The sequence below is a fragment of the Eurosta solidaginis genome, chromosome 4 (assembly GCF_040869045.1).
Source record: "Eurosta solidaginis isolate ZX-2024a chromosome 4, ASM4086904v1, whole genome shotgun sequence".
Taxonomy (NCBI): domain Eukaryota; kingdom Metazoa; phylum Arthropoda; class Insecta; order Diptera; family Tephritidae; genus Eurosta; species Eurosta solidaginis.
In genome coordinates, this window is record NC_090322.1 from 250,452,238 (window position 1) to 250,479,870 (window position 27,633).

Below are 27,633 nucleotides of genomic sequence, written 5' to 3' on the forward strand. Positions count from 1 at the left end.
AGGGTCCTCAACAACTTCAGCAGCAAGTCAAGAAAGCGTGGTTAGCGCAATGCAACAACGTATAGCCGTACTCGAAAGTAACCTCAGAGCTGCTCAAGCAAAGTTGAGGGATCATGAAGCGCAAAATGCAGCAAACAATGGTATGGGTGCTACGTCGGCAGCTCCCCAGCCACCAACGAAGCAATTGCCATCTGCGCACCCGACGGGAACGCAAGAAATAACAGCTACGACTGCTAATACACCACCTTCTCCATTACTAGCCGACATTCGGTACTCGCCGCCAATTTTCACTGCCTGTAGTACTACGTCTACCGCAAATTGCCAATATATTTCGCTTAATAATATGTATGCTAATCCGCTGCCAGCTGTTAGCGCCACTCCGCTAGGGTTTAACCCTGCCAGCACTCCTGCCTATACACAAATGAGTTCTGTAGCTGCACCGTCGTCTTGCTTACCTAGAAAAATGCAAGCTTTGCCGGATTTCTGTGGGAAACCAGAAGACTGGCCAATATTCTATACTGCCTTTACAGAATCTACGGCAGTCTACGGGTACAGCAATTTCGAAAATAATCAGCGGCTACAGAGAAGCTTGAAGGGCGAAGCTAGAGAATCGGTAAAGTCTCTACTTATTCACCCGAACAACGTTAGCAACATAATAGAGCAACTTAAATTTAGATTTGGCCGACCAGAACAGCTGATCCGTAGCCAGCTAGCACGCGTAAAAGAAATTGCACCCATAGCGGAAAATGCAATGGTAAAAATTGTCCCGTTTGCCAGCAACGTGAACAATATCTGCGCCTTCCTACAATCGGCGAGAGGAGGAGATCTACATCTAGCCAACCCTACGCTACTCGACGAGCTTGTCATGAAATTGCCAATGAGCAAACGAATCGAGTGGGATAGTTATGCGGCAACGGTACAACCATATGCGACCGTGAAACAGTTTAGCGAGTGGCTCACGAATCTCGCGAGTGTTATCTGTACAGTTCAGGATGGTGATCCAGTGCGGGACCATAAACGCCGGGTCGTACTTCACACTGCGCAAACTTACCGTCAATCAAATTGCGCAATCTGCCAGGGTCAACATAAAACATCTGAGTGCAAACAATTTATTGAGCTGACTGTTGCAAACAGGTGGGCTCAAGTAAAGCAGAGCCGCCTTTGCTTCGGGTGTCTTAGCTCTGGACACGGTATGCGTGATTGTCAACGGCGCAAGCCATGCGCTATAGAGGGTTGTAGGAGAATGCACCATAAACTCCTACATGAGGTCGAACGTCCAACGACCAATTTGCCGAAAGCAGTAAATTCAGCCAAAAGACACGAAACTTCGATGGTTCAAGCCAAGAATCACACCGTAATGCACACGCAACCGCCAGTAGGTAGTAAACAGCCAAAGGACGCAGAAGCGGCTGTGCTCAGTTGCAGTAACGGCGCTGAAAGTAAGTTATTATTTAGAATTTTACCAGTCATTTTGTATGGAATCAACAGATCGGTCGAGACGTATGCGCTATTAGATGAAGGCTCTTCAATAACAATGATTGACAATACTCTTCTGAATGAACTTGGACTGCGAGGACGTGAGCAGAGTCTGAACTTGCAATGGTTCGGTGGTCGCGCAGCACAGGAGCCAGCCCTCATTGTTGACCTGTCAATAAGTGGAGTAAGTGTTCGCAAGAAGCACAAGCTTCGAAACGTATATGGGGTTTCAAATTTGAAGTTGCCATCTCAAAGTTTAAGTAAGTCCGAGTTGAATTGCCATGGGTCGCATCTAAGTGAGTTGCCAGTACAGACATATCCGCAAGTAAGACCGAAACTTCTGATCGGTCTTGACCATTGCCACCTCGGATCGCCATCCACTACCGTAAGAGTTAGAGAGAGTGGTCCTTTCGCTGCGAACACCGAACTAGGATGGGTATTGTTTGGCCCAACATCGAGCATATCCATACCCATGCCCGCCCCAATGATGTCGTCATGTTTGCTGCTGAACAATTGTAGCGATCAGTCACTCCATGATATGGTGGCCAACTTTTTCGATACTGAATCCTTCGGAATTAGATCCGCACCGCCAATAGAAAGTGAATCCGACAGCCGAGCACGACAGATATTGCATTCAACCACACTTCGTATTGATGGAAGGTTCCAGACTGGGCTCATTTGGAAGAGTGACCACACAGTACTACCAGATAGTTTCCCGCTAGCACTGAAAAGGTTGGTTGGTGTAGAGAAGAAAATGAGTCGCGACGCTGAATTTGGCGCTGCATATGAACGCATCATAAACTCATATATAGAGAAGAAATACGCACGTAAGCTCCTACCCACAGAAGCAGCCTTATTGTCGCCCAAAACATGGTACTTACCTCACTTTGCCGTCAGAAATCCAAATAAACCAGGCAAATTACGCTTAGTCTTCGATGCCGCGGCTCAGGTTGAAGGTGTCTTTCTTAACTCGTGCCTACTGAAGGGACCGCAGGAGTACAAAGCATTGCCCTCGATACTCTTTCATTTTCGCAAAGGTGCCTATGCAGTATGTGGTGACATAAGAGAAATGTTTCACCAAGTGCTAGTGCAACCAGACGACAGATGTGCGCAGCGATTCCTGTGGCGCAATGGTAACTCCACAAAGCAGCCTGAAGTTTATGAAATGCGAGTGATGACGTTTGGTGGCGCTTGCTTACCGTGCTCTGCAAATTATGTTAAAACCATCAACGCAATGGAATATGGAAATACTGACGAAATTACATCCCGAGCAGTAGATGCTATTTTAAATCATCACTACGTAGACGACTTTGTGGACAGCTTCGCAACGGAGCAAGAAGCAATCACGATCTCAGAGAAAGTACGGGAAATCCATTTGAAAGCTGGTTTCGAGCTTAGAAATTTCTCATCGAACTCACAAAGGGTAGTTAACATGCTAGGTGGTAACGAGTGCACACGCCCAATGGGCCAAAAAGAAGGCATTTTGACTGAAAGGGTTTTAGGTCTATTTTGGAAACCATCTACCGACTGCTTTGGGTTTCAGTTAAAATTTAATAACGTCGATCCCGCGGTCATAAGCGGATCAAGATGCCCTACTAAGCGTGAGCTATTAAGTGTCGTTATGTCTATTTTCGACCCCTTAGGTTTTCTAGCTCATTTTGTTGTTAGCGCCAAACTAATAATGCGAGAGGTATGGAAAAGAAATATGCGATGGGATGAGTCACTGCCAAATGACATAAACGGCGCATGGGTAAAGTGGCGAAACCAGTTGGCTGCGGTCAGTGAGTATACCATGCCCCGTTTTTATTTTCGATGTGGCACTCCGCGAATGCTGCAGCTTCACATATTTGTAGATGCAAGTGAGGAGGCCTTTGCAGCTGTAGCCTACTTCAGATCGGTAAGTACGAGCGGAGAAATAGAAGTATCTTTCATATGCGCCAAGTCCAAATGCGCCCCTATAAAGCCACTAACTGTGCCGCGACTTGAACTACAGGCGGCTGTGTTAGGAACTCGCCTACTTAACTGTGTGCGTGAAGATCATCCGATAGACAGTGAAAACTGCTATTTGTGGAGCGACTCAATGACGGTTTTAAGGTGGATCAATAGCGAGCACCGTCGATATAAGCCATTCGTGCAACACAGGGTTGCAGAAATATTTGCAACAACAACAACAACAAATTGGAGGTGGATTCCTACTGATATTAACGTTGCAGATGTAGCCACACGTACAAATAACCAGGTGCGACTCGATTTGACAACGGCCTGGTTAGCCGGCCCACCATTTCTCAAAGCATCGCATCTTTCTTGGCCTACTGGTGAATCTTTGTTTTGCGAGAATGCAGATCCTGATGAAGAGCTCCGATCTAAATATGCTTTGGTAATTATTGACACCAATCCCTTTGAATTTAAACGTTTTTCTACCTTCAGGAAACTGGTCAGAACCGCCGCCTGGGTATTGCGTTTTATTGCCATTTGTCGCCGCCAAACACAAGCAAATGAATGTCATGGTCTGTCCGCTAGAGAAACTGAATTAGCAAAACGCTTACTATGTCGACTTGTACAACGTGAGACGTTCTCCACGGAAATCCAGCAAATCGAAAGTGGACAGAGCATCGCCCGTAATAGTGAGCTCGTCCATCTCTCACCGTACATTGATGAAGACAAGGTGCTCCGTGTGGAAGGTCGTATTTACGCTGCCAGTTGGCTGCCCATAAGTTCAAGACGCCCTATTATATTGCCGCCGAGCCACGCATTCACAAAGCTTGTCGTAACGCACTATCACTGTATCATGCATCACCAAAATACAGAAGCTACCATGTGTGAAATTCGTCGAACTTACTGGATTCCACGGCTGAGAAATTTATTACGCGGTGTAATAGCACGATGTTTTGTCTATCGTATAAGTAGAGCACAGCCGAAGGCACCTTTGATGGGACCACTGCCTCCTGACAGGCTTACACCATATATCCGGCCATTTAGCTATACAGGACTGGACTATTTCGGCCCGGTAACTGTAACTGTACGACGCAGCACGGAGAAGAGGTGGGTGGCACTCTTCACATGTTTGACTGTGAGAGCGGTTCATTTGGAGTTGGCCCACGATTTGAGCACCGACTCCTGTATCATTGCAATTCGAAATTTTGTAAACCGTCGCGGTGTACCTATACGCTTGCGTTCGGATAACGGGAAACATTTTGTGGGTGCTGACAAAGAGGCCAAGAGATTTAGCGAAGTTTTTGATTGTACTCGCGTGCAAGATGAGTTGTCTCGACGAGGAGTTGACTGGGTGTTTAATTCGCCATTTAATCCAGCAGAGGGAGGTGCTTGGGAAAGGTTGGTGCAATGTGTTAAGCGTGTCCTACGGCACACTTTGAAAGAGGTAGCACCACGGGAACACACCCTCAACTGCCCTTTAATTGAAGCAGAAAATATAGTCAACTCAAGGCCTCTCACTCATTTACCTGTAGACGTGAATCAAGAACAACCACTCACACCCAATGACTTTATCCTGGCCGAATCTAATAACGCACAAACGCCAGCTGTGGGCGACGTCATCGAAAGGGTATCTGGTCTACGACAACAGTGGAGAATTGCGAGGCAGTTGAGAGATCACTTCTGGAAGCGTTGGATTAACGAATACCTCCCCACGTTGACGCGTAGAGTGAAGTGGTGCCAACGAGCAAAGAAGTTGCAGGAAGGGGACCTTGTCTTCATTTGCGACCCGAACGTGCCTAGACGCGACTGGTGTCGCGGTAAAATAGAACGCATTTACCCTGGGCACGACGGCGAAGTTCGGCGAGCGGACGTTAGAACTTCTGGTGGCGTAAAACGTAGAGCGGCGTCGAATCTGGCCGTCCTTGATATAAATTGTGGTGAATCTGGTTGATTCACGGAGGCGGGGATGTTAAAGCACGGCCCTTTTACTGTATGAACTGTTTCAAATATTTTGTCATCCTTATTTATTGTTCTATTATCATACATATGTACGTACATATGTCACAGTCTGTTTGTTTTATTGAAACCTGGAAATTGTCCGCTAAACATGAATACATATGTGAAAATGTCTCGCTCTTTCGCATAGGTACATAAATTTGACTTCATAACTGTTCAATTATATTTATTTGTAAACCGCAATGTTAATCGCTCTAACTCTTGCATACAAAGTTGCTATGAATTTGGTGACCGTTTTAGTCGTCGATGAAGAATTGGAGCGAACAACACTGCGGTAAGTACTGTTTGTTAGCTTGTTAAATGTTAAACATATTTGTAATAGTTTCCTTTAAATATGTAGAAATAAACCCACAAAACACCCGCAAATAAATTAATACGTGGAGTTAAATTCGCAAATCGTAATTGACGACAGATTTTTATTTCGCATCGACGACAAATTTTTATTTCGCAATGTAAATACATTTACATATTTATGGAACTCGTCAAATCGTTGGAGATAAAAATAAGTAGCCGCGCATTGCCCTTTTTATGGATAAATCCCCACGCCGTAGTACTCGTTTAAATCCAGTCAGTGGTAAGCACAAAAGAACAGCCATGCCTTTAATGGAAAAAGACGTGCCAATGTCAAACACAACACTTAGTATGCCTGCAACAAAACCAGCCTCGCCTATAATTACTTCAGGGTCCTCAACAACTTCAGCAGCAAGTCAAGAAAGCGTGGTTAGCGCAATGCAACAACGTATAGCCGTACTCGAAAGTAACCTCAGAGCTGCTCAAGCAAAGTTGAGGGATCATGAAGCGCAAAATGCAGCAAACAATGGTATGGGTGCTACGTCGGCAGCTCCCCAGCCACCAACGAAGCAATTGCCATCTGCGCACCCGACGGGAACGCAAAAAATAACAGCTACGACTGCTAATACACCACCTTCTCCATTACTAGCCGACATTCGGTACTCGCCGCCAATTTTCACTGCCTGTAGTACTACGTCTACCGCAAATTGCCAATATATTTCGCTTAATAATATGTATGCTAATCCGCTGCCAGCTGTTAGCGCCACTCCGCTAGGGTTTAACCCTGCCAGCACTCCTGCCTATACACAAATGAGTTCTGTAGCTGCACCGTCGTCTTGCTTACCTAGAAAAATGCAAGCTTTGCCGGATTTCTGTGGGAAACCAGAAGACTGGCCAATATTCTATACTGCCTTTACAGAATCTACGGCAGTCTACGGGTACAGCAATTTCGAAAATAATCAGCGGCTACAGAGAAGCTTGAAGGGCGAAGCTAGAGAATCGGTAAAGTCTCTACTTATTCACCCGAACAACGTTAGCAACATAATAGAGCAACTTAAATTTAGATTTGGCCGGCCAGAACAGCTGATCCGTAGCCAGCTAGCACGCGTAAAAGAAATTGCACCCATAGCGGAAAATGCAATGGTAAAAATTGTCCCGTTTGCCAGCAACGTGAACAATATCTGCGCCTTCCTACAATCGGCGAGAGGAGGAGATCTACATCTAGCCAACCCTACGCTACTCGACGAGCTTGTCATGAAATTGCCAATGAGCAAACGAATCGAGTGGGATAGTTATGCGGCAACGGTACAACCATATGCGACCGTGAAACAGTTTAGCGAGTGGCTCACGAATCTCGCGAGTGTTATCTGTACAGTTCAGGATGGTGATCCAGTGCGGGACCATAAACGCCGGGTCGTACTTCACACTGCGCAAACTTACCGTCAATCAAATTGGGCAATCTGCCAGGGTCAACATAAAACATCTGAGTGCAAACAATTTATTGAGCTGACTGTTGCAAACAGGTGGGCTCAAGTAAAGCAGAGCCGCCTTTGCTTCGGGTGTCTTAGCTCTGGACACGGTATGCGTGATTGTCAACGGCGCAAGCCATGCGCTATAGAGGGTTGTAGGAGAATGCACCATAAACTCCTACATGAGGTCGAACGTCCAACGACCAATTTGCCGAAAGCAGTAAATTCAGCCAAAAGACACGAAACTTCGATGGTTCAAGCCAAGAATCACACCGTAATGCACACGCAACCGCCAGTAGGTAGTAAACAGCCAAAGGACGCAGAAGCGGCTGTGCTCAGTTGCAGTAACGGCGCTGAAAGTAAGTTATTATTTAGAATTTTACCAGTCATTTTGTATGGAATCAACAGATCGGTCGAGACGTATGCGCTATTAGATGAAGGCTCTTCAATAACAATGATTGACAATACTCTTCTGAACGAACTTGGACTACGAGGACGTGAGCAGAGTCTGAACTTGCAATGGTTCGGTGGTCGCGCAGCACAGGAGCCAGCCCTCATTGTTGACCTGTCAATAAGTGGAGTAAGTGTTCGCAAGAAGCGCAAGCTTCGAAACGTATATGGGGTTTCAAATTTGAAGTTGCCATCTCAAAGTTTAAGTAAGTCCGAGTTGAATTGCCATGGGTCGCATCTAAGTGAGTTGCCAGTACAGACATATCCGCAAGTAAGACCGAAACTTCTGATCGGTCTTGACCATTGCCACCTCGGATCGCCATCCACTACCGTAAGAGTTAGAGAGAGTGGTCCTTTCGCTGCGAACACCGAACTAGGATGGGTATTGTTTGGCCCAACATCGAGCATATCCATACCCATGCCCGCCCCAATGATGTCGTCATGTTTGCTGCTGAACAATTGTAGCGATCAGTCACTCCATGATATGGTGGCCAACTTTTTCGATACTGAATCCTTCGGAATTAGATCCGCACCGCCAATAGAAAGTGAATCCGACAGCCGAGCACGACAGATATTGCATTCAACCACACTTCGTATTGATGGAAGGTTCCAGACTGGGCTCATTTGGAAGAGTGACCACACAGTACTACCAGATAGTTTCCCGCTAGCACTGAAAAGGTTGGTTGGTGTAGAGAAGAAAATGAGTCGCGACGCTGAATTTGGCGCTGCATATGAACGCATCATAAACTCATATATAGAGAAGAAATACGCACGTAAGCTCCTACCCACAGAAGCAGCCTTATTGTCGCCCAAAACATGGTACTTACCTCACTTTGCCGTCAGAAATCCAAATAAACCAGGCAAATTACGCTTAGTCTTCGATGCCGCGGCTCAGGTTGAAGGTGTCTTTCTTAACTCGTGCCTACTGAAGGCACCGCAGGAGTACAAAGCATTGCCCTCGATACTCTTTCATTTTCGCAAAGGTGCCTATGCAGTATGTGGTGACATAAGAGAAATGTTTCACCAAGTGCTAGTGCAACCAGACGACAGATGTGCGCAGCGATTCCTGTGGCGCAATGGTAACTCCACAAAGCAGCCTGAAGTTTATGAAATGCGAGTGATGACGTTTGGTGGCGCTTGCTTACCGTGCTCTGCAAATTATGTTAAAACCATCAACGCAATGGAATATGGAAATACTGACGAAATTACATCACGAGCAGTAGATGCTATTTTAAATCATCACTACGTAGACGACTTTGTGGACAGCTTCGCAACGGAGCAAGAAGCAATCACGATCGCAGAGAAAGTACGGGAAATCCATTTGAAAGCTGGTTTCGAGCTTAGAAATTTCTCATCGAACTCAGAAAGGGTAGTTAACATGCTAGGTGGTAACGAGTGCACACGCCCAATGGGCCAAAAAGAAGGCATTTTGACTGAAAGGGTTTTAGGTCTATTTTGGAAACCATCTACCGACTGCTTTGGGTTTCAGTTAAAATTTAATAACGTCGATCCCGCGGTCATAAGCGGATCAAGATGCCCTACTAAGCGTGAGCTATTAAGTGTCGTTATGTCTATTTTCGACCCCTTAGGTTTTCTAGCTCATTTTGTTGTTAGCGCCAAACTAATAATGCGAGAGGTATGGAAAAGAAATATGCGATGGGATGAGTCACTGCCAAATGACATAAACGGCACATGGGTAAAGTGGCGAAACCAGTTGGCTGCGGTCAGTGAGTATACCATGCCCCGTTTTTATTTTCGATGTGGCACTCCGCGAATGCTGCAGCTTCACATATTTGTAGATGCAAGTGAGGAGGCCTTTGCAGCTGTAGCCTACTTCAGATCGGTAAGTACGAGCGGAGAAATAGAAGTATCTTTCATATGCGCCAAGTCCAAATGCGCCCCTATAAAGCCACTAACTGTGCCGCGACTTGAACTACAGGCGGCTGTGTTAGGAACTCGCCTACTTAACTGTGTGCGTGAAGATCATCCGATAGACAGTGAAAACTGCTATTTGTGGAGCGACTCAATGACGGTTTTAAGGTGGATCAATAGCGAGCACCGTCGATATAAGCCATTCGTGCAACACAGGGTTGCAGAAATATTTGCAACAACAACAACAACAAATTGGAGGTGGATTCCTACTGATATTAACGTTGCAGATGTAGCCACACGTACAAATAACCAGGTGCGACTCGATTCGACAACGGCCTGGTTAGCCGGCCCACCATTTCTCAAAGCATCGCATCTTTCTTGGCCTATTGGTGAATCTTTGTTTTGCGAGAATGCAGATCCTGATGAAGAGCTCCGATCTAAATATGCTTTGGTAATTATTGACACCAATCCCTTTGAATTTAAACGTTTTTCTACCTTCAGGAAACTGGTCAGAACCGCCGCCTGGGTATTGCGTTTTATTGCCATTTGTCGCCGCCAAACACAAGCAAATGAATATCATGGTCTGTCCGCTAGAGAAACTGAATTAGCAAAACGCTTACTATGTCGACTTGTACAACGTGAGACGTTCTCCACGGAAATCCAGCAAATCGAAAGTGGACAGAGCATCGCCCGTAATAGTGAGCTCGTCCATCTCTCACCGTACATTGATGAAGACAAGGTGCTCCGTGTGGAAGGTCGTATTTACGCTGCCAGTTGGCTGCCCATAAGTTCAAGACGCCCTATTATATTGCCGCCGAGCCACGCATTCACAAAGCTTGTCGTAACGCACTATCACTGTATCATGCATCACCAAAATACAGAAGCTACCATGTGTGAAATTCGTCGAACTTACTGGATTCCACGGCTGAGAAATTTATTACGCGGTGTAATAGCACGATGTTTAGTCTATCGTATAAGTAGAGCACAGCCGAAGGCACCTTTGATGGGACCACTGCCTCCTGACAGGCTTACACCATATATCCGGCCATTTAGCTATACAGGACTGGACTATTTCGGCCCGGTAACTGTAACTGTACGACGCAGCACGGAGAAGAGGTGGGTGGCACTCTTCACATGTTTGACTGTGAGAGCGGTTCATTTGGAGTTGGCCCACGATTTGAGCACCGATTCCTGTATCATTGCAATTCGAAATTTTGTAAACCGTCGCGGTGTACCTATACGCTTGCGTTCGGATAACGGGAAAAATTTTGTGGGTGCTGACAAAGAGGCCAAGAGATTTAGCGAAGTTTTTGATTGTACTCGCGTGCAAGATGAGTTGTCTCGACGAGGAGTTGACTGGGTGTTTAATTCGCCATTTAATCCAGCAGAGGGAGGTGCTTGGGAAAGGTTGGTGCAATGTGTTAAGCGTGTCCTACGGCACACTTTGAAAGAGGTAGCACCACGGGAACACACCCTCAACTGCCCTTTAATTGAAGCAGAAAATATAGTCAACTCAAGGCCTCTCACTCATTTACCTGTAGACGTGAATCAAGAACAACCACTCACACCCAATGACTTTATCCTGGCCGAATCTAATAACGCACAAACGCCAGCTGTGGGCGACGTCATCGAAAGGGTATCTGGTCTACGACAACAGTGGAGAATTGCGAGGCAGTTGAGAGATCACTTCTGGAAGCGTTGGATTAACGAATACCTCCCCACGTTGACGCGTAGAGTGAAGTGGTGCCAACGAGCAAAGAAGTTGCAGGAAGGGGACCATGTCTTCATTTGCGACCCGAACGTGCCTAGACGCGACTGGTGTCGCGGTAAAATAGAACGCATTTACCTTGGGCACGACGGCGAAGTTCGGCGAGCGGACGTTAGAACTTCTGGTGGCGTAAAACGTAGAGCGGCGTCGAATCTGGCCGTCCTTGATATAAATTGTGGTGAATCTGGTTGATTCACGGAGGCGGGGATGTTAAAGCACGGCCCTTTTACTGTATGAACTGTTTCAAATATTTTGTCATCCTTATTTATTGTTCTATTATCATACATATGTACGTACATATGTCACAGTCTGTTTGTTTTATTGAAACCTGGAAATTGTCCGCTAAACATGAATACATATGTGAAAATGTCTCGCTCTTTCGCATAGGTACATAAATTTGACTTCATAACTGTTCAATTATATTTATTTGTAAACCGCAATGTTAATCGCTCTAACTCTTGCATACAAAGTTGCTATGAATTTGGTGACCGTTTTAGTCGTCGATGAAGAATTGGAGCGAACAACACTGCGGTAAGTACTGTTTGTTAGCTTGTTAAATGTTAAACATATTTGTAATAGTTTCCTTTAAATATGTAGAAATAAACCCACAGAACACCCGCAAATAAATTAATACGTGGAGTTAAATTCGCAAATCGTAATTGACGTCAGATTTTTATTTCGCATCGACGACAATGACTTTAAATAAATAAATTATAGAATAGTACAATTTAATTAATCAGGGGGAGGTGTTGCGTTTTGCCGACGGCAAATCATAATTGTAATTGGTAATTAATAATTGGTGTAATTGTTCCTCCCACAAAATCTCCAAAGGAAATTGCGCCAAAAAAGGGTCGTAGGCAAAAATAATAAGTCAAATCTTAGCGAAAAGTAGTAATGTGACTGAAAAATTGTTTTCAGTTTTTTATCATCAAAAGTGTTGTTATTCCCTTCGTTAATTTTTATATAATTTTAAAATTTAATAATCAAAGTTATTCAAAAATGATTTCAAGAAATGATCGAAAAATTATTTCCAGTTCTTGATCATTATATATATTTATATACATACCTACCTATGAATGTAAATTGTGTTTACCAACGAGAAAAAAAAAACCATTTTCCAATTCTTTCCGTTGTGCAACAATGTCTACGTATGCACATAGTATGTAAGTATGTACATATGAATATGCAAACGTACATTCAACATTATCAAATATGTATATGTACTATGCAGATATCATGATAACACGATTGATAAGAGCATCTGCACATTCACATACCTAATTGCATTCATACATACATATGTACATACCTACATATGAACACAATTAAATTACGAACACACTACATACCAGGCATGCTTAACCAACGAAACGATATCATTTCGTTACGATAATCAACGTTAATAAACGAAACGAAGTCATTTCGTTTCGTTTATTAACGTTAAGATCGTCAAATTAACGAAATGATTTCGTTTCGTTTTCTGCCATACCAAAACGAAATCAAATCGTTTATGTTGATTATTAATTTCAAACTATGCTGGCAAAGCTGATTGATGGCGGAGTCATTAAAGGTGAAAGCATTATCCAAGCTGATTGCAACTTTTCTCATGAATTTTGACAGTACGAACATTTCTCAGAGTATTTTTGACATTACCACCAACGAATTACACAAACAAATTACATAGAGTTTGTGTGTGTATGTGCGCTCGTTGTTGCCACCTTACGGCTTCACCATGGCTATAGCATTGCCAACACAATTCAAACATAAAGTATCACGTTTTCGTTAACGTTTTTAACGTTAACGAAAGCTTTTCGTTTCGGTTAAAAACGAGATACAATTTATCTTGATAATTTCTTTATCGATAATATTTCGAAGTGTTTCAACGGAAACGGTGGAAATTTTTTGATAAACGATAAGCTTAACGTTAAGGTGCATCCCTGCTACATACATACATGAGTGGCATCATCATAACGAGATTGATAAAAACATCTGCAAATTCATATAATTCTCTGATATGTGTGTACGCATGCGTGGTTGATAAATCAAAACAAACGCATGCCCTACATATCTACATAATGAATGTATGTTCAAATATTCTAACCATCTGTAGTGCGATTCACTAACTTATATCGTTATGGAAGTCGTTATGTATATCGGCCAAATTTTTGGTTTGCTGTAACGAATGTGCGATTCAGTAACTTATATATAACGAGTCCAAACAGCTGACTTTTCGTATCTATTCAAAATGTTAAAGTGTGGCATCTCTGCTCACATCAGCCGTTCGAAATGTCAAAATATGCGAAAATCACAAAGAGGAATAAAGAAAAACTATTTGTTCGCGCTAATTTGATTCTTCAGTTTAATAATTGATTTTTTATAAGTGGAATTCACCATAATAGGAACTGAAATCAAATTTCTTTGTTCAGTGTATAAAAGAAAAGTAATATTAAAGGAAAGTATTTTTAATTATTACGTTATTACAACCTTATTTTAAACATTTATTGTTCTTTATTTTAGAATTTTATAATGGCGTCCACAAGTGCTGCTGCTAAGCGAAACCGGACATCACAGGAGCAGTTACGGGCACTAGTTGACCTTCTCACTGAGAACGACGGACTGGCAACAGGAAAATTCCAGCGTCAACATGGAAGGATTGAGTACTTGAGGAAATGGAGAGAGTTGACAGAAAAGCTAAACGCTATTGGAGAAGCTACAAAAACTATAGAACAATGGCAAACGGTAAGTACTTCTTTAGTAAAAAATAGCAACATACAAACCGTCATGAGGAACCAGTGCTTGTGATACATAAATGGAATCGCAAATTGTGAGACAATTTATGAATAATCATAGCATGGTGAGAACGGGATTCCACTAAATATTGTGAATAGCGGAAAGCGCTGACAAAGTTACGTTCGGCCATTTGTTTGCATATTAGTGTTTGGTTCTTATGTACAAATATGTGTGGATAGTATATGTACATTTAACTTGTACGCTAATCCCAAAAACATACATAAATGTGTTGCGGTGAAGTTAATATTGTGTGAAAATTCAAACGAAGAATTTAGTGATTCCGGTAAGTCTAGGACTGTGGTAGACTGCTTAAAAACGTCCAAAAATATCGAGAGCTATCAAAAGACACGTTTTAACCACGGTATCAATAATCCGAAGGTGGAAAATAAAAATTTTACTTCTGTCAGGAAATATTTGTAGCCGATGTTTGTCCTAGACTTATCGTGTTATCAGAATTCACTTTTAACTTTGATTTTTCCGGAGATATTTATGTTTATTCATAAATGTGTCTATATTTCGTGTTTTATTTCTTCGGAAGTAGGTGTGGCGCGATTTAAAAGGCCGCACGAGCAACCGCGTTCGGGACCGAAATGTGCAAAGAGCCCAAACAGGCAATCGGCCAATTACCCTCCCGGCGCCGAATGAAATGGAGATGCGTGTGTTAAATTTAATTGGGGAAAAATATGTTGAAGGCTCACACGATTGCCCGGATACAATGGAAGAAGAAGAGGTGAAGTTAAAGTTTTACACTTATTTCCATATATGTGTCCGAATTATTTTGTTTGTTTTTATTATAATTAGGAGCTGCGTTTGATTTTCGAGGACGATGACGAGGAGGCGGTGACTCCGACTGTAGAATGTGTAGTTGCTGCAACACCGTCCGCTACCCCCGACCAAACACTGCGCAGGGGTTCAAAAAGGAAAAATAAGTAGCAAGAAGCTGATGATGACGAGGAGGCTGTTGAATGTGGGATGGCTACAACACCGTCCGCTCATCACTCGAGAGGGTCTAGGGCATTTTCTGCTACCCCCGCACAAACACAACGTAGGGGCTTAAAAAGTAAGCGTGCTGACGCAGAAGCCGACAAAACGCGGCGATTTTTAGAAATCGCTGAAGTGCAGGCTCAAACACACAGGGTAAGAAACAATAATTCATTATAAAAAATTTATTTATTAAACTTTTTTCATTTTTCTCCCTATATCAACAGATGCTGAGACCAAACGATTGGAAAATGAGGCCAAGCTAATTGAAATGCAAGCGAAGCAGAACGAGGCATTGTTTGCAATTGTTAAAGAAATTGGAAAGTGGTCGGATGCGTTTAACCGGCTGTCTGTTAGACTATAAACTAGTATTTTAGTATTTAGCTTAGTTTTGATTTTTTTTTAACTCTCTTTTTTTAACTCGCTCTAGAAAATTTATCGAACTTCGAAAAAATGTCATCAACATTTTTAACTTTTTATTCAGAATTGTTAGAAAATAATAATAAAACAAGTAAGGAAGGCTAAGTTCGGGTGTAACCGAACATAACATACTCAGTTGAGAGCTATGGAGACAAAATAAGGAAAATCAATCTGGGGTAACCCTGGAATGTGGTTGTATAACATGTGTATCAAATGAAAGGTATTAAAGAGTATTTTAAGAGAGAATAGGCCATAGTTCTATGGATGAACGCCATTTAGGGATATCGCCATAAAGGTAGACCAGGGCTGACTCTAGAATTTGTTTGTACGATATGGGTATCAAATGAAAGGTGTTACTGAGCATTTTAAGAGGGAGTGGGCCTTAGGTCTATCGGTGGACGCCTTTTCGAGATGTCCCCATTAAGGTGGACCAGGGGTGATTCTATAATGTGTTTGTACGATATGGGTATCAAATGAAAGCTGTTAATGAGTATTTTGAAAAGGAGTGATCCTTAGTTCCATAGGTGGACGCCGTTTCGAGATATCGCCATAAAGGTGGACCAGGGGTGTCTCTAGAATGTGTTTGTACGATATGGGAATCAAATGAAAGGTGTTACTGAGCATTTTAAGAGGGAGTGGGCATTAGGTCTATAGGTGGACGCCTTTTCGAGATATCGCCATTAGGGTGGGCCAGGGGTGACTCTAGAATGTTTGTACGGTATGGGTATCAAACGAAAGGTGTTACTGAGCATTTTAAGAGGGAGTGGGCATGAGGTCTATAGGTGGACGCCTTTTCGAGATATCGTCATTAGGGTGGGCCAGGGGTGACTCTAGAATGTGTTTGTACGATATGTGCATCAAACGAAAGGTGTTACTGAGCATTTTAAGAGGGAGTGGGCATTAGGTCTATAGGTGGACGCCCTTTCGAGATATCGCCATTAGGGTGGGCCAGGGGTGACTCTAGAATGTTTGTACGATATGGGTATCAAACGAAAGGTGTTACTGAGCATTTTAAGAGGGAGTGGGCATTAGGTCTATAGGTGGACGCCTTTTCGAGATATCGCCATTAGGGTGGGCCAGGGGTGACTCTAGAATGTGTTTGTACGATATGGGTATCAAATGAAAGGTGGTAAGGAGTATTTTAAAAGGGAGTAATCCTTAGTTCTATAGGTGGACGCCTTTTCGAGATATCGCCATAAAGGTGGACCAAGGGTGACTCTAGAATGTTTGTACGATATGGGTATCAAACGAAAGGTGTTACTGAGCATTTTAAGAGGGAGTGGGCATTAGGTCTATAGGTGGACGCCTTTCGAGATATCGCCATTAGGGTGGGCCAGGGTGACTCTAGAATGTGTTTGTACGATATGGGTATCAAATGAAAGGTGGTAATGAGTATTTTAAAAGGGAGTAATCCTTAGTTCTATAGGTGGACGCCTTTTCGAGATATCGCCATAAAGCTGGACCAAGGGTGACTCTAGAATGTTTGTACGGTATGGGTATCAAACGAAAGGTGTTACTGAGCATTTTAAGAGGGAGTGGGCATTAGGTCTATAGGTGGACGCCTTTTCGAGATATCGCCATTAGGGTGGGCCAGGGTGACTCTAGAATGTGTTTGTACGATATGGGTATCAAATGAAAGGTGGTAATGAGTATTTTAAAAGGGAGTAATCCTTAGTTCTATAGGTGGACGCCTTTTCGAGATATCGCCATTAGGGTGGGCCAGGTGTGACTCTAGAATGTTTGTACGATATGGGTATCAAACGAAAGGTGTTACTGAGCATTTTAAGAGGGAGTGGGCATTAGGTCTATAGGTGGACGCCTTTTCGAGATATCGCCATTAGGGTGGGACAGGGGTGACTCTAGAATGTTTGTACGATATGGGTATCAAACGAAAGGTGTTACTGAGCATTTTAAGAGGGAGTGTACATTAGGTCTATAGGTGGACGCCTTTTCGAGATATCGCCATTAGGGTGGGCCAGGGGTGACTCTAGAATGTTTGTACGATATGGGTATCAAACGAAAGGTGTTACTGAGCATTTTAAGAGGGAGTGGACATTAGGTCTATAGGTGGACGCCTTTTCGAGATATCGCCATTAGGGTGGGCCAGGGTGACTCTAGAATGTGTTTGTACGATATGGGTATCAAATGAAAGGTGGTAATGAGTATTTTAAAAGGGAGTAATCCTTAGTTCTATAGGTGGACGCCTTTTCGAAATATCGCCATTAGGGTGGGCCAGGTGTGACTCTAGAATGTTTGTACGATATGGGTATCAAACGAAAGCTGTTACTGAGCATTTTAAGAGGGAGTGGGCATTAGGTCTATAGGTGGACGCCTTTTCGAGATATTGCCATTAGGGTGGGCCAGGGGTGACTCTAGAATGTTTGTACGATATGGGTATCAAACGAAAGGTGTTACTGAGCATTTTAAGAGGGAGTGGACACTAGGTCTATAGGTGGACGCCTTTTCGAGATATCGCCATTAGGGTGGGCCAGGGGTTACTCTAGAATGTTTGTACGATATGGGTATCAAACGAAAGGTGTTACTGAGCATTTTAAGAGAGAGGGGGCATTAGTTCTATAGGTGGACGCCTTTTCGAGATATTGCCATTAGGGTGGGACAGGGGTGACTCTGGTATGTTTTTGTACGATATGGATATCAAATTAAAGGTATTAATGAGGGTTTTAAAAGCGAGTGGCCCTTAGATGTATATGTGAAGGCGTTCTCGTGATATCCACCAAAATGTGGACCAGGTGATCCAGAAAATCATCTGTCGGGTACTGCTAATTTATTTATATATGCAATACCACTAACAGTATTCCTGCCAAGATTCCAAGGGCTGTTGATTTCGCCTTGTAGAACTTTTTCATTTTCTTCTACTTAATATGGTAGGTGTCACACCCATTTTACAAAGATTTTTCCAAAGTTATATTTTGCGTCAACAAACCAATCCAGTTACCATGTTTCATCCCTTTTTTCGTATTTGGTATAGAATTATGGCATTTTTTTCATTTTTCGTAATTTTCGATATCGATAAAGTGGGCGTGGTTATGGTCAGATTTCGCCCATTTTTTATACCAAGAAAAAGTGAGCTCAGGTAAGTACGTGGGCTAAGTTTAGTAAAGATATATCGGATTTTGCTCAAGTTATTGTGTTAATGGCCGAGCGGAAGGACAGACGGTGGACTGTGTATAAAAACTGGGCGTGGTTTCCACCGATTTCGCCCATTTTCACAGAGAACAGTTACCGTCATAGAATCTATGCTCCTACCAAATTTGAGAAGGATTGGTAAATTTTTGTTCGACTTATGGCAATAAAAGTATTCTAGACAAACTAAATGAAAATGGGCGGAGCCACGCCCATTTTGAAATTTTCTTTTATTTTTGTATTTTGTTGCATCATATCATTACTGGAGTTGAATTTTGACTTAATTTACTTATATACAGTAAAGATATTAAATTTTTTGTTAAAATTTGAATTTAAAAAAATTTTTTTTTAAAAAGTGGGCGTGTTCTTAATCGAATTTTGCTAATTTTTATTTAGCACATATAGAGTAATAGTAGTAACGTTCCTGCCAAATTTCATCATGATATCTTCAACGACTGCCAAATTACAGCTTGCAAAACTTTTAAATTACCTTCTTGTAAAAGTGGGCGGGGCCACGCCCATTGTCCAAAATCTTACTAATTTTCTATTCTGCGTCATAACGTCAACCCATCTACCAAGTTTCGTCGCTTTATCTGTCTTTTGTAATGAGTTATCGCACTTTTTCGGTTTTTCGAAATTTTCGATATCGAAAAAGTGGGCGTGGTTATAGTCCGATATCGTTCATTTTAAATAGCGATCTGAGATGAGTGCTCAGGAACCTACATACCAAATTTCATCAAGATACCTCAAAATTTACTCAAGTTATCGTGTTAACGGACGGACGGACGGACGGACGGACATGGCTCAATCAAATTTTTTTTCGATCCTGATTATTTTGATATATGGAAGTCTATATCTATCTCGATTCCTTTATATATGTACAACCAACCGTTATCCAATCAAACTTAATATACTCTGTGAGCTCTGCTCAACTGAGTATAAAAAAACATGTGATATGTATTGTACTGAATTTTTATCTTATGTTTTCTCATTTTTATGACTTAATTTTTAAGGTTTTATACAAATAAAAAACGTCCAGGAATTAATAAAAAATATAGAATATAAACTTGTGTTAGAGGAGAAAAATTAATTTTGCGCAAATACTCATGGACATCAGTCTTCGTCACAGGGTTTTTGGAGTTTCACCAAGTTTTTCTGAAACTATTTTCGATATTCTTTTTTCAAGTATATATCACGATGTAACACTAACAATGTGAATGAAAACTTACCACTTTTTGCTGAGAGTTTTTAGCATTTTTCTGAGTATGCAGTTTTGTGGCTTATTAAATTTTTATACAATAATGTCTTAACTTAATCCACTTGAATGGCTTTCTGATATTTGGGAATTTTTTCCAGCGGACCTCGTGAATTTTTTTATACAAAGTTTCGAACGCAAAACTTTTAAAAATTCGAACATAATTTAGCTTCAGCAAAACTTGGTGAAAATTTCAAAAATTAAAAAAAAAATATAAGTATTGTTCAGGAGAAAACATTTGCTATGAGTCTCTCTTGGACCCGTTTTCCAGCTGAAGCTATGGAGTTAAAGGTTTCTTCTGAGTTGGTCACAGCATGTTCCACCAAAATTGGGTCGATGTCATCAATCTCAAAGCTCTGCTCACGCAAACGAATATTGTGTAATGTTGAGCAAGCATTTACAATTTTCCCGGCGAAGCCCGGTTCATACAAAAGAACTCTTTGCCGTGAAAGACATCTCCAAGTTCCTTTAAAAACACCAAAGAGTCTCTCGATGGGATTTCGAGCTTTGCATAAAGCCTCGTTATATCGAAACTTGGGAGTACCCTCAGGCTGGTTCGGTAGTGGTGTCATAAGCCACGGCTCTAATGGGTACCCAGAATCACCTGAAAGTTGCATATTTCAAATTATGAAAAATAATAAGAACAATCAATAGATATTACCTATTAAAAACATATGACGATTCCCATTTTCATGGGCTCTCTGCATTGCTCGCCGAGCTGCACAACTACTCCAAATATATGCGTCATGACGTGCTCCCGGAAACTTGGCATTCACATTTAAAATTTTTAAATTTGGGTCACATATCTACAAAAATGTAAAAATCATGTAGCAATGCACTTTATTATTAAGTAGTTAAATTAGTTAACCTACCATTTGCACATTTATGGAATGATATCCATGATAATTAACGTACGCTTCCTCATGAACTTTTGGAGCTAAAATGGAAACGTGCGTACAGTCAATCGCTCCTATCGTTCCTCCAACGATGGGCGCAGGTGCTGACGAAAATACCTCTTTGGCAGCTTGTCGTTCTTCCTGCGTCATAGGAAACTTGATTTCGTCGAAAAGCACTTTCTCATTTATTGCATCAGTCACCCTATGGATACATCGGCTGATGGAAGACTGGCTCATCGAAATTCCCCACTGTTCTCCTACAGGCCGTTGATAACATCCAGTGGCATAAAAACGTAAGGCACATAAAACCTTCAAAGATATCTAGTAAGTAAGGACACTGCAAATTTTCAATGATTTTAGTAGCTTTACCTGTTTCTCTTCCGATATTGCTGAGATCCTCTGTCCTCTTAGATTTTCGTGTAGCCGATCAGCAAGTCCCATCACAATATCCGGAGATACGCGGTACAGTTTTTTGAATTCTGCATGCTCAAGCTCAAAAGGATCATCGATATCCCTGAGCAAGCGCCTATCTATTCTTGATGCACTCGACGATGTTACATTTTGCGTTAAATTATTCGCTACAAACTCAAATGCCATTATTTTTATTGTTTGAAACACGAAAACACCGAAATATTAATAAATTTTGTTAATAAATTATCTTAACCACCTATAGCGTGAAAAACAAAACCGACGATATAAGTCTCTTGTCAAATCGTTATAGGAAACAGCTGATTGTTCCATATCGAGTTATAAATAAAGATAAGTTACTGAATAGCAAACTCGTTAAAATTATCGTTATGATATTATATCAATACTGAAAATCGTTATAGAAGTTAGTGAATCGCAGTACAGATTAATGCTGGGCTAACTCAGCCTCTTGGTTTTTTCCCCAAGAAACTTTCGAATGCCCAAAAAAAAGTATAGCACTTATGACCACGAACTGCTTGCCATTTATCTTGGTTTAAGTACTTTCAGTTTGCATTGGAAGGCAGATATTTTGAAATATGGACTGATCATAAGCCCCTTTCATTTGCTTTCACTAAAAAACATGACTCTTCATCTCCACGTCAAATTAGGCATCTCGATTTCATTGGACAGTTTTCCACTCGTATCGTATAAGTTAAGCCTCACAGCAGGCGAGGCGATAAAAAATTAAAGTTGCGGTGAACTGCCCGTTCACCGAATTAAAATAAACACGAGAAATATTTTAACGTTATAAAATTTATTCTGTGCTCTTGCACGATCCAAATTGAACTAACTCGAACAAAGTAATTTACCTAGCAGCTAAGTTCTTGTGTTAAAGTAATTATGCTATGCTAACCAATTATTGTATAAAAAATAGTTTACTTAACTAAAACTAGATTTGCTGTTCAATCACAATTTCTGCAACTACACCAATCGTTGTCCCAATTAACTTCCGCTTATTCTGCGCGTGTGCTGCGTCAGCGAAACTTCAACACGCAACATAGCGCGGTCACATGCTCAGCAACGTGAGTAAATGGGTCAACCGCTGGATACTGCTGTTATAACTCCTCCCCCTTTAAAGATCTGCGTCCCGCAGATCGAAGCATGAAAAATGTGAAGTGGATATATCTTTTATAGAGTCGATCTGGTTACTTGGCGTAATGTTGATTCTGACTGGCTTGACTGGTGCGCTGTCGTCCAGGTTACGGATTTCATGGGCAGAGTGGCCCTTGAAGATCTTCGTGTTTGTTGCCCATTGCATCGGAGTTTGAACTGGTGGAATATCTAGCTTCCTAGTGTACCATTTCCATAGCATGGTGACGATGAGGGCTATTGCGAATATCGAGGCAGCTTCCGTGACTAACGAGAGTTAGTTTTCCCGTTTACATACCCTAGATATCTAACGTTTTCCATCGTGATATCGTGAACGTACTCCAGATTGATCTTTGTAGTGTGGTTTTTGACGTTTGCTAGTACGGCTGGCAAGGCTTGAGCTGTGATTGCTTCGTTGCTGGAGAACACTTGGTTGCCAATTTTTATCGTTTCGTTACTTAACTGGATAACGTAGGTGCCATTTATGTTACTAGTATCGTTATTACTTTCCACTACACCTTGGTAGTTTGAGATAAAAATTGTGTTATCGTTTATCAATTCGATTATCGTTCCATTGCGCCTGATGAATTGGCAGCTAGCGTCACCTCCTTTCAGCAACCGAGGTAGGCAGGTATTCTCTTCCAATTTGCTCAAGGACTCTGATTCACATACCGTAGATGAACTGATTGTCAAGCCGTTTTCCTTGAGTCCATACGTTTCTTCTTGGTTGACGAGCATTTTATCGAATGGAAGGTCCAGTTGTTTGCCTTCGTAGATACCGGCGCGAGTAATTAATAGGTTATACTTCTTCTCTGTTACTTTGGGTATTGATAGAACGTATAGGAGCATAGTCCCATTTGTATATATTGATGGTTTTCCGTATTCAATTGCCTCAATTATATTTTGGTAAGGTAGTGTTTCTATTTCTGACAGGATCTGATTAACTTCGTCCACGTCGAGTAGGTTAGTGTTATTAATTCCACGTTTAGCTAGCTGACATGCCCGTACTACTTCATTGACCTCTTCTCGGACGAGCACGATATTATGAAGGGCGCTCTGCTCGAATTGTTCTGCCTCAGCTTCCTTCATTACCGAATTGGTGCGGCTTACAATTTCATAAATTTTTTTGGAAATTTCTAAAGTTGCCGTGAATAGATCTTTGTTTACCTTGTATTGGTGATTATTGTTTTCTATGATTTCACCCTGGCTGTGGAGGATATTGTCCCAATCAGTGGCATAGGGTAATCCCGCTAGCCATTTCCACGTAGAGCCTATCCAGTCAATAGATCGGGAGGGTCTGATTCTTTTCGTGTTCCCCGTCAGCTCTTCGAGGCGCTGCAGAGTTTGGTTGATATAGACTTGTGCTAGGAGCTGGTCGTCAGTTCGTTTTAGTAGTTGGTAAGCCAGTTTTTTCCATCTTCGATATAATAGTAGCGTACTGCCGGAGGTTGATAGCATGTATAAGTTTGAAGGATCCGCTGATGATCCACCCATTTCCGCTCTGAATACTAACGATTGGTGCCTTATAGTGGAAAATGTGGAGGCCGCTGATGGCCGACGCCAACAGTGGGAGTCTGCAATTGGAAAGACCATACCTAACATTATTGGTGTTAGTAGGTTAGTGGTTGTTGGAAGTTATTTATGTTATTGTGAGGTTAGGATATTAGTGGGAGTGAAAAAATTGTTAGAAAAGGGACGTTCTTTCATTATATTTTCTTTTTTTTGTTTTTTTTTGTACATATCATTTCGGTTCCTTGTATATTTGTTTTTTGTTGGTTTTGTGTTTACGCTACATAGTAGTATCTAATAATTTCAATGTTGTAATAGCGGAATTCATAAATACATTTCTTTGGTGATTTTTTGTTTTTTCTCTTTCTTTTTTTGTTTTTTTTTTTTTTTTTTTTTTCTTTTTTGTTGTAGCAAGTAATAACAAAATTCAGAAATACATTTCTTTGGTTTTTCTTTTCTTTTTTGGTTGTAGCAAGTAATAACGAAAATGTTTTTTTCTTTTTTTTGTCTTTTTTTTTTTTTTTTTTCATCATGCTGTTCTCGAACCAGCTATGGGGGATCGTGGGTATCCCTTTTGGGAGTAGCGTAGCCATTTGTCAAATTCGATGGCGCCACAACCTACTAAGGCACGATTGGTCCCACTAATAAGCCCGCTCTTGTAGCTATGATTTCAAATAGTTTCTATTCATTATGCGCATTGCCGCGTTTCTTTAAATTTTTTATGTGCAATTTATGGATTTTTTTACCACTAAGTGTGGTTACTGTGACTTTGTTGTCTTTGGAAACTATTTCTTTATTGAAAGGTGGTTTCTGTTTTCCCTTTATCTGTCTATCCTTCACGTATATGACATCGTTTTCGTCATAACGCTCCGGTAGCGATCTTTTCCTGTTATGCCGTTCGATCTGGGCAATTTGCTTTTGGGTTAGCAGTGTTTTCAGGTATTTATTTATTTTCCTACTTTTGTCTAGGAGTTCCTGGTAATTAGAGGCTTTTGAACGATTGAAAAATATCTCACTTGGCTTTCGGTTTGTTACCGAGTGAATGGTATTGTTATAGCGATCTACTGCTATATTTATTAGCGCTTTTGTCTTGAAAGTGGGATTGTCTAATTTTAAACACCTAAATATTTCGATAAGGGTGGAATGGAGCCTTTCTACTTGGCCATTCACCTCGCTTCTCTGGGATGGCGTACGATAAAGGCTGATTCCTAACGATTCGAGTAAATTTTGTATTATCGGGCTTATCAATCCGCGTTCATTGTCGGTTACCAGAATTGTAGGGGTCGTAAAATAGTGTAGTAGTTTCACCATTTTCTCTTTAAGGTGCAGAGTGGATTTATTTCTAATGTGGAAAAGTTTAGCAAATTTTGAGAATTTGTCTATGCAGCTTAAAAACTTTTCCCCTTGAATTTCGAATATGTCTATGTGAATGATTTCGCAAGGACGTGATGGGATTGGTGTCCTTTGTAGTTCTGGCGTATTTGGGTGCCTATCATACTTGCTAAGTTTACATGTTTCACACGATGAAACACATGTTCTAATCTTATTGCTCATTCCCGGAAAGTAGTATCGCTCTAGGATTTGCTTTCTATTCTCAGTGGGGTTTCGATGCGCTCTTCTATGCTCCTCCCATATGACTTCAAGGACTCTATCTGGGTTTCGTAGGTCTTCTACAAGAATTTGAGCTACCCGTATTTTATAATGTAAAAAGTTTTCTAAATATACCTTCTGGAGCAACCCTAAGTGACTTTCTGGCATTTTGATGCCGTTGATTACATTCGGTCTAAGCTTTTCCTTAAGCACATTAACGAGTTCTTGTTCGCCTATACCCTCTATTCCTACATAGTGTCGCAGGTAACCAGGATGGGGTTCCTCGCATATTTGTAACCTCCCCCCCAAACACAATTTGATTCCTGAACACATTAAGGGGTACCTCGACGAATGGAATTAAATCTGAGTTATCCCGATCTGCGCTATGAACGGTGTCACAGGTTGAGCTGCCGTCGTTTGCCGAGTACGACGTTGAGCCCATGGTTGCGTTTTCGCTGGCATATTCGGATTCGGACGTCGTTGTTAGTTGATTTACCTGAGTTTTTAGCCGAGAGAGAGCGTCAGCTACGACGTTCGATTTTCCTGGCTTATAGATGAGTTCGTAATTATACTCCTCTATCCTAGATTTCCATCGCTTGAGCTTGGCGTTATAAATACGGTTGCTTAAAGAGGTTAGCGGTTGATGATCGGTAAAAATTCGAATCTTCCTTGCACCGTACAAATAATTTCGGAGGTTGTCTAAGGCCCAGACGATGGCTAGCATTTCTTTTTCGTTCGTTGCGTACCCCTCCTCTGTGGTGGTCAAGCTTCGTGATATAAAGGCTATAGGCTTGTCTTTGCCATCATGGTCTTGTGAGAGCACCGCGCCGATCGCAAAATCGGACGCATCAGTCGTTAGATTGAAGGCCTTCTCAAAGTTGGGGAATGTCAGGACTTCCGCGGTCGTCAGTATTTCCTTAAGATTACTGAATGCCTTTCGTGCTTCTTCATCCATTATTATTGCTACTTTTCTTGATTGTGTTGCTCTTACTTGTGCGTGTTCGCCCCGTGTTAGGTTGGTTAGGGGTTGGCGATTTTTGCATAATCGCGGATGAATTTCCTGTAGTAGGAAGTTAATCCTAAACAAGTAAGGAAGGCTAAGTTCGGGTGTAACCGAACATAACATACTCAGTTGAGAGCTATGGAGACAAAATAAGGAAAATCAATCTGGGGTAACCCTGGAATGTGGTTGTATAACATGTGTATCAAATGAAAGGTATTAAAGAGTATTTTAAGAGAGAATAGGCCATAGTTCTATGGATGAACGCCATTTAGGGATATCGCCATAAAGGTAGACCAGGGCTGACTCTAGAATTTGTTTGTACGATATGGGTATCAAATGAAAGGTGTTACTGAGCATTTTAAGAGGGAGTGGGCCTTAGGTCTATCGGTGGACGCCTTTTCGAGATGTCCCCATTAAGGTGGACCAGGGGTGATTCTATAATGTGTTTGTACGATATGGGTATCAAATGAAAGCTGTTAATGAGTATTTTGAAAAGGAGTGATCCTTAGTTCCATAGGTGGACGCCGTTTCGAGATATCGCCATAAAGGTGGACCAGGGGTGTCTCTAGAATGTGTTTGTACGATATGGGAATCAAATGAAAGGTGTTACTGAGCATTTTAAGAGGGAGTGGGCATTAGGTCTATAGGTGGACGCCTTTTCGAGATATCGCCATTAGGGTGGGCCAGGGGTGACTCTAGAATGTTTGTACGGTATGGGTATCAAACGAAAGGTGTTACTGAGCATTTTAAGAGGGAGTGGGCATGAGGTCTATAGGTGGACGCCTTTTCGAGATATCGTCATTAGGGTGGGCCAGGGGTGACTCTAGAATGTGTTTGTACGATATGTGCATCAAACGAAAGGTGTTACTGAGCATTTTAAGAGGGAGTGGGCATTAGGTCTATAGGTGGACGCCCTTTCGAGATATCGCCATTAGGGTGGGCCAGGGGTGACTCTAGAATGTTTGTACGATATGGGTATCAAACGAAAGGTGTTACTGAGCATTTTAAGAGGGAGTGGGCATTAGGTCTATAGGTGGACGCCTTTTCGAGATATCGCCATTAGGGTGGGCCAGGGGTGACTCTAGAATGTGTTTGTACGATATGGGTATCAAATGAAAGGTGGTAAGGAGTATTTTAAAAGGGAGTAATCCTTAGTTCTATAGGTGGACGCCTTTTCGAGATATCGCCATAAAGGTGGACCAAGGGTGACT

General features: G+C 41.9%; 2 protein-coding genes and 1 long non-coding RNA gene across 5 annotated transcripts in view; 1 reads left to right on the plus strand and 2 right to left on the minus strand.

Moving 5' to 3' along the window:
- Positions 1-27,633, minus strand: part of LOC137251293 (kelch-like protein 5) — a 160,346-nt gene that overhangs the window by 116,915 nt on the left and 15,798 nt on the right. The window lies entirely within an intron of this gene.
- LOC137249381 (uncharacterized) lies at positions 13,394-15,192 on the plus strand. Its single transcript, XR_010952359.1, has 3 exons — positions 13,394-14,016; positions 14,609-14,797; positions 14,869-15,192. It is a non-coding gene; the product is annotated as an uncharacterized lncRNA (long non-coding RNA).
- On the minus strand, positions 19,456-26,743 carry LOC137251285 (putative nuclease HARBI1). Of its 2 annotated transcripts, XR_010953199.1 has the most exons (5): positions 23,488-26,731; positions 21,133-23,425; positions 20,740-21,072; positions 20,529-20,673; positions 19,456-20,471 (listed from the first exon to the last, which is right to left on the minus strand). XR_010953199.1 is itself a non-coding variant. In XM_067785607.1 (4 exons), exons 1-4 carry the CDS (start codon positions 21,358-21,360, stop codon positions 20,092-20,094), a joined length of 1,086 nt encoding a protein of 361 aa, XP_067641708.1. In that variant the 5' UTR covers positions 21,361-26,743; the 3' UTR covers positions 19,456-20,091. The 2 variants fall into 2 exon arrangements, 1 of the variants encoding a protein (XP_067641708.1); XM_067785607.1 differs by having other exon boundaries at positions 21,133-26,743.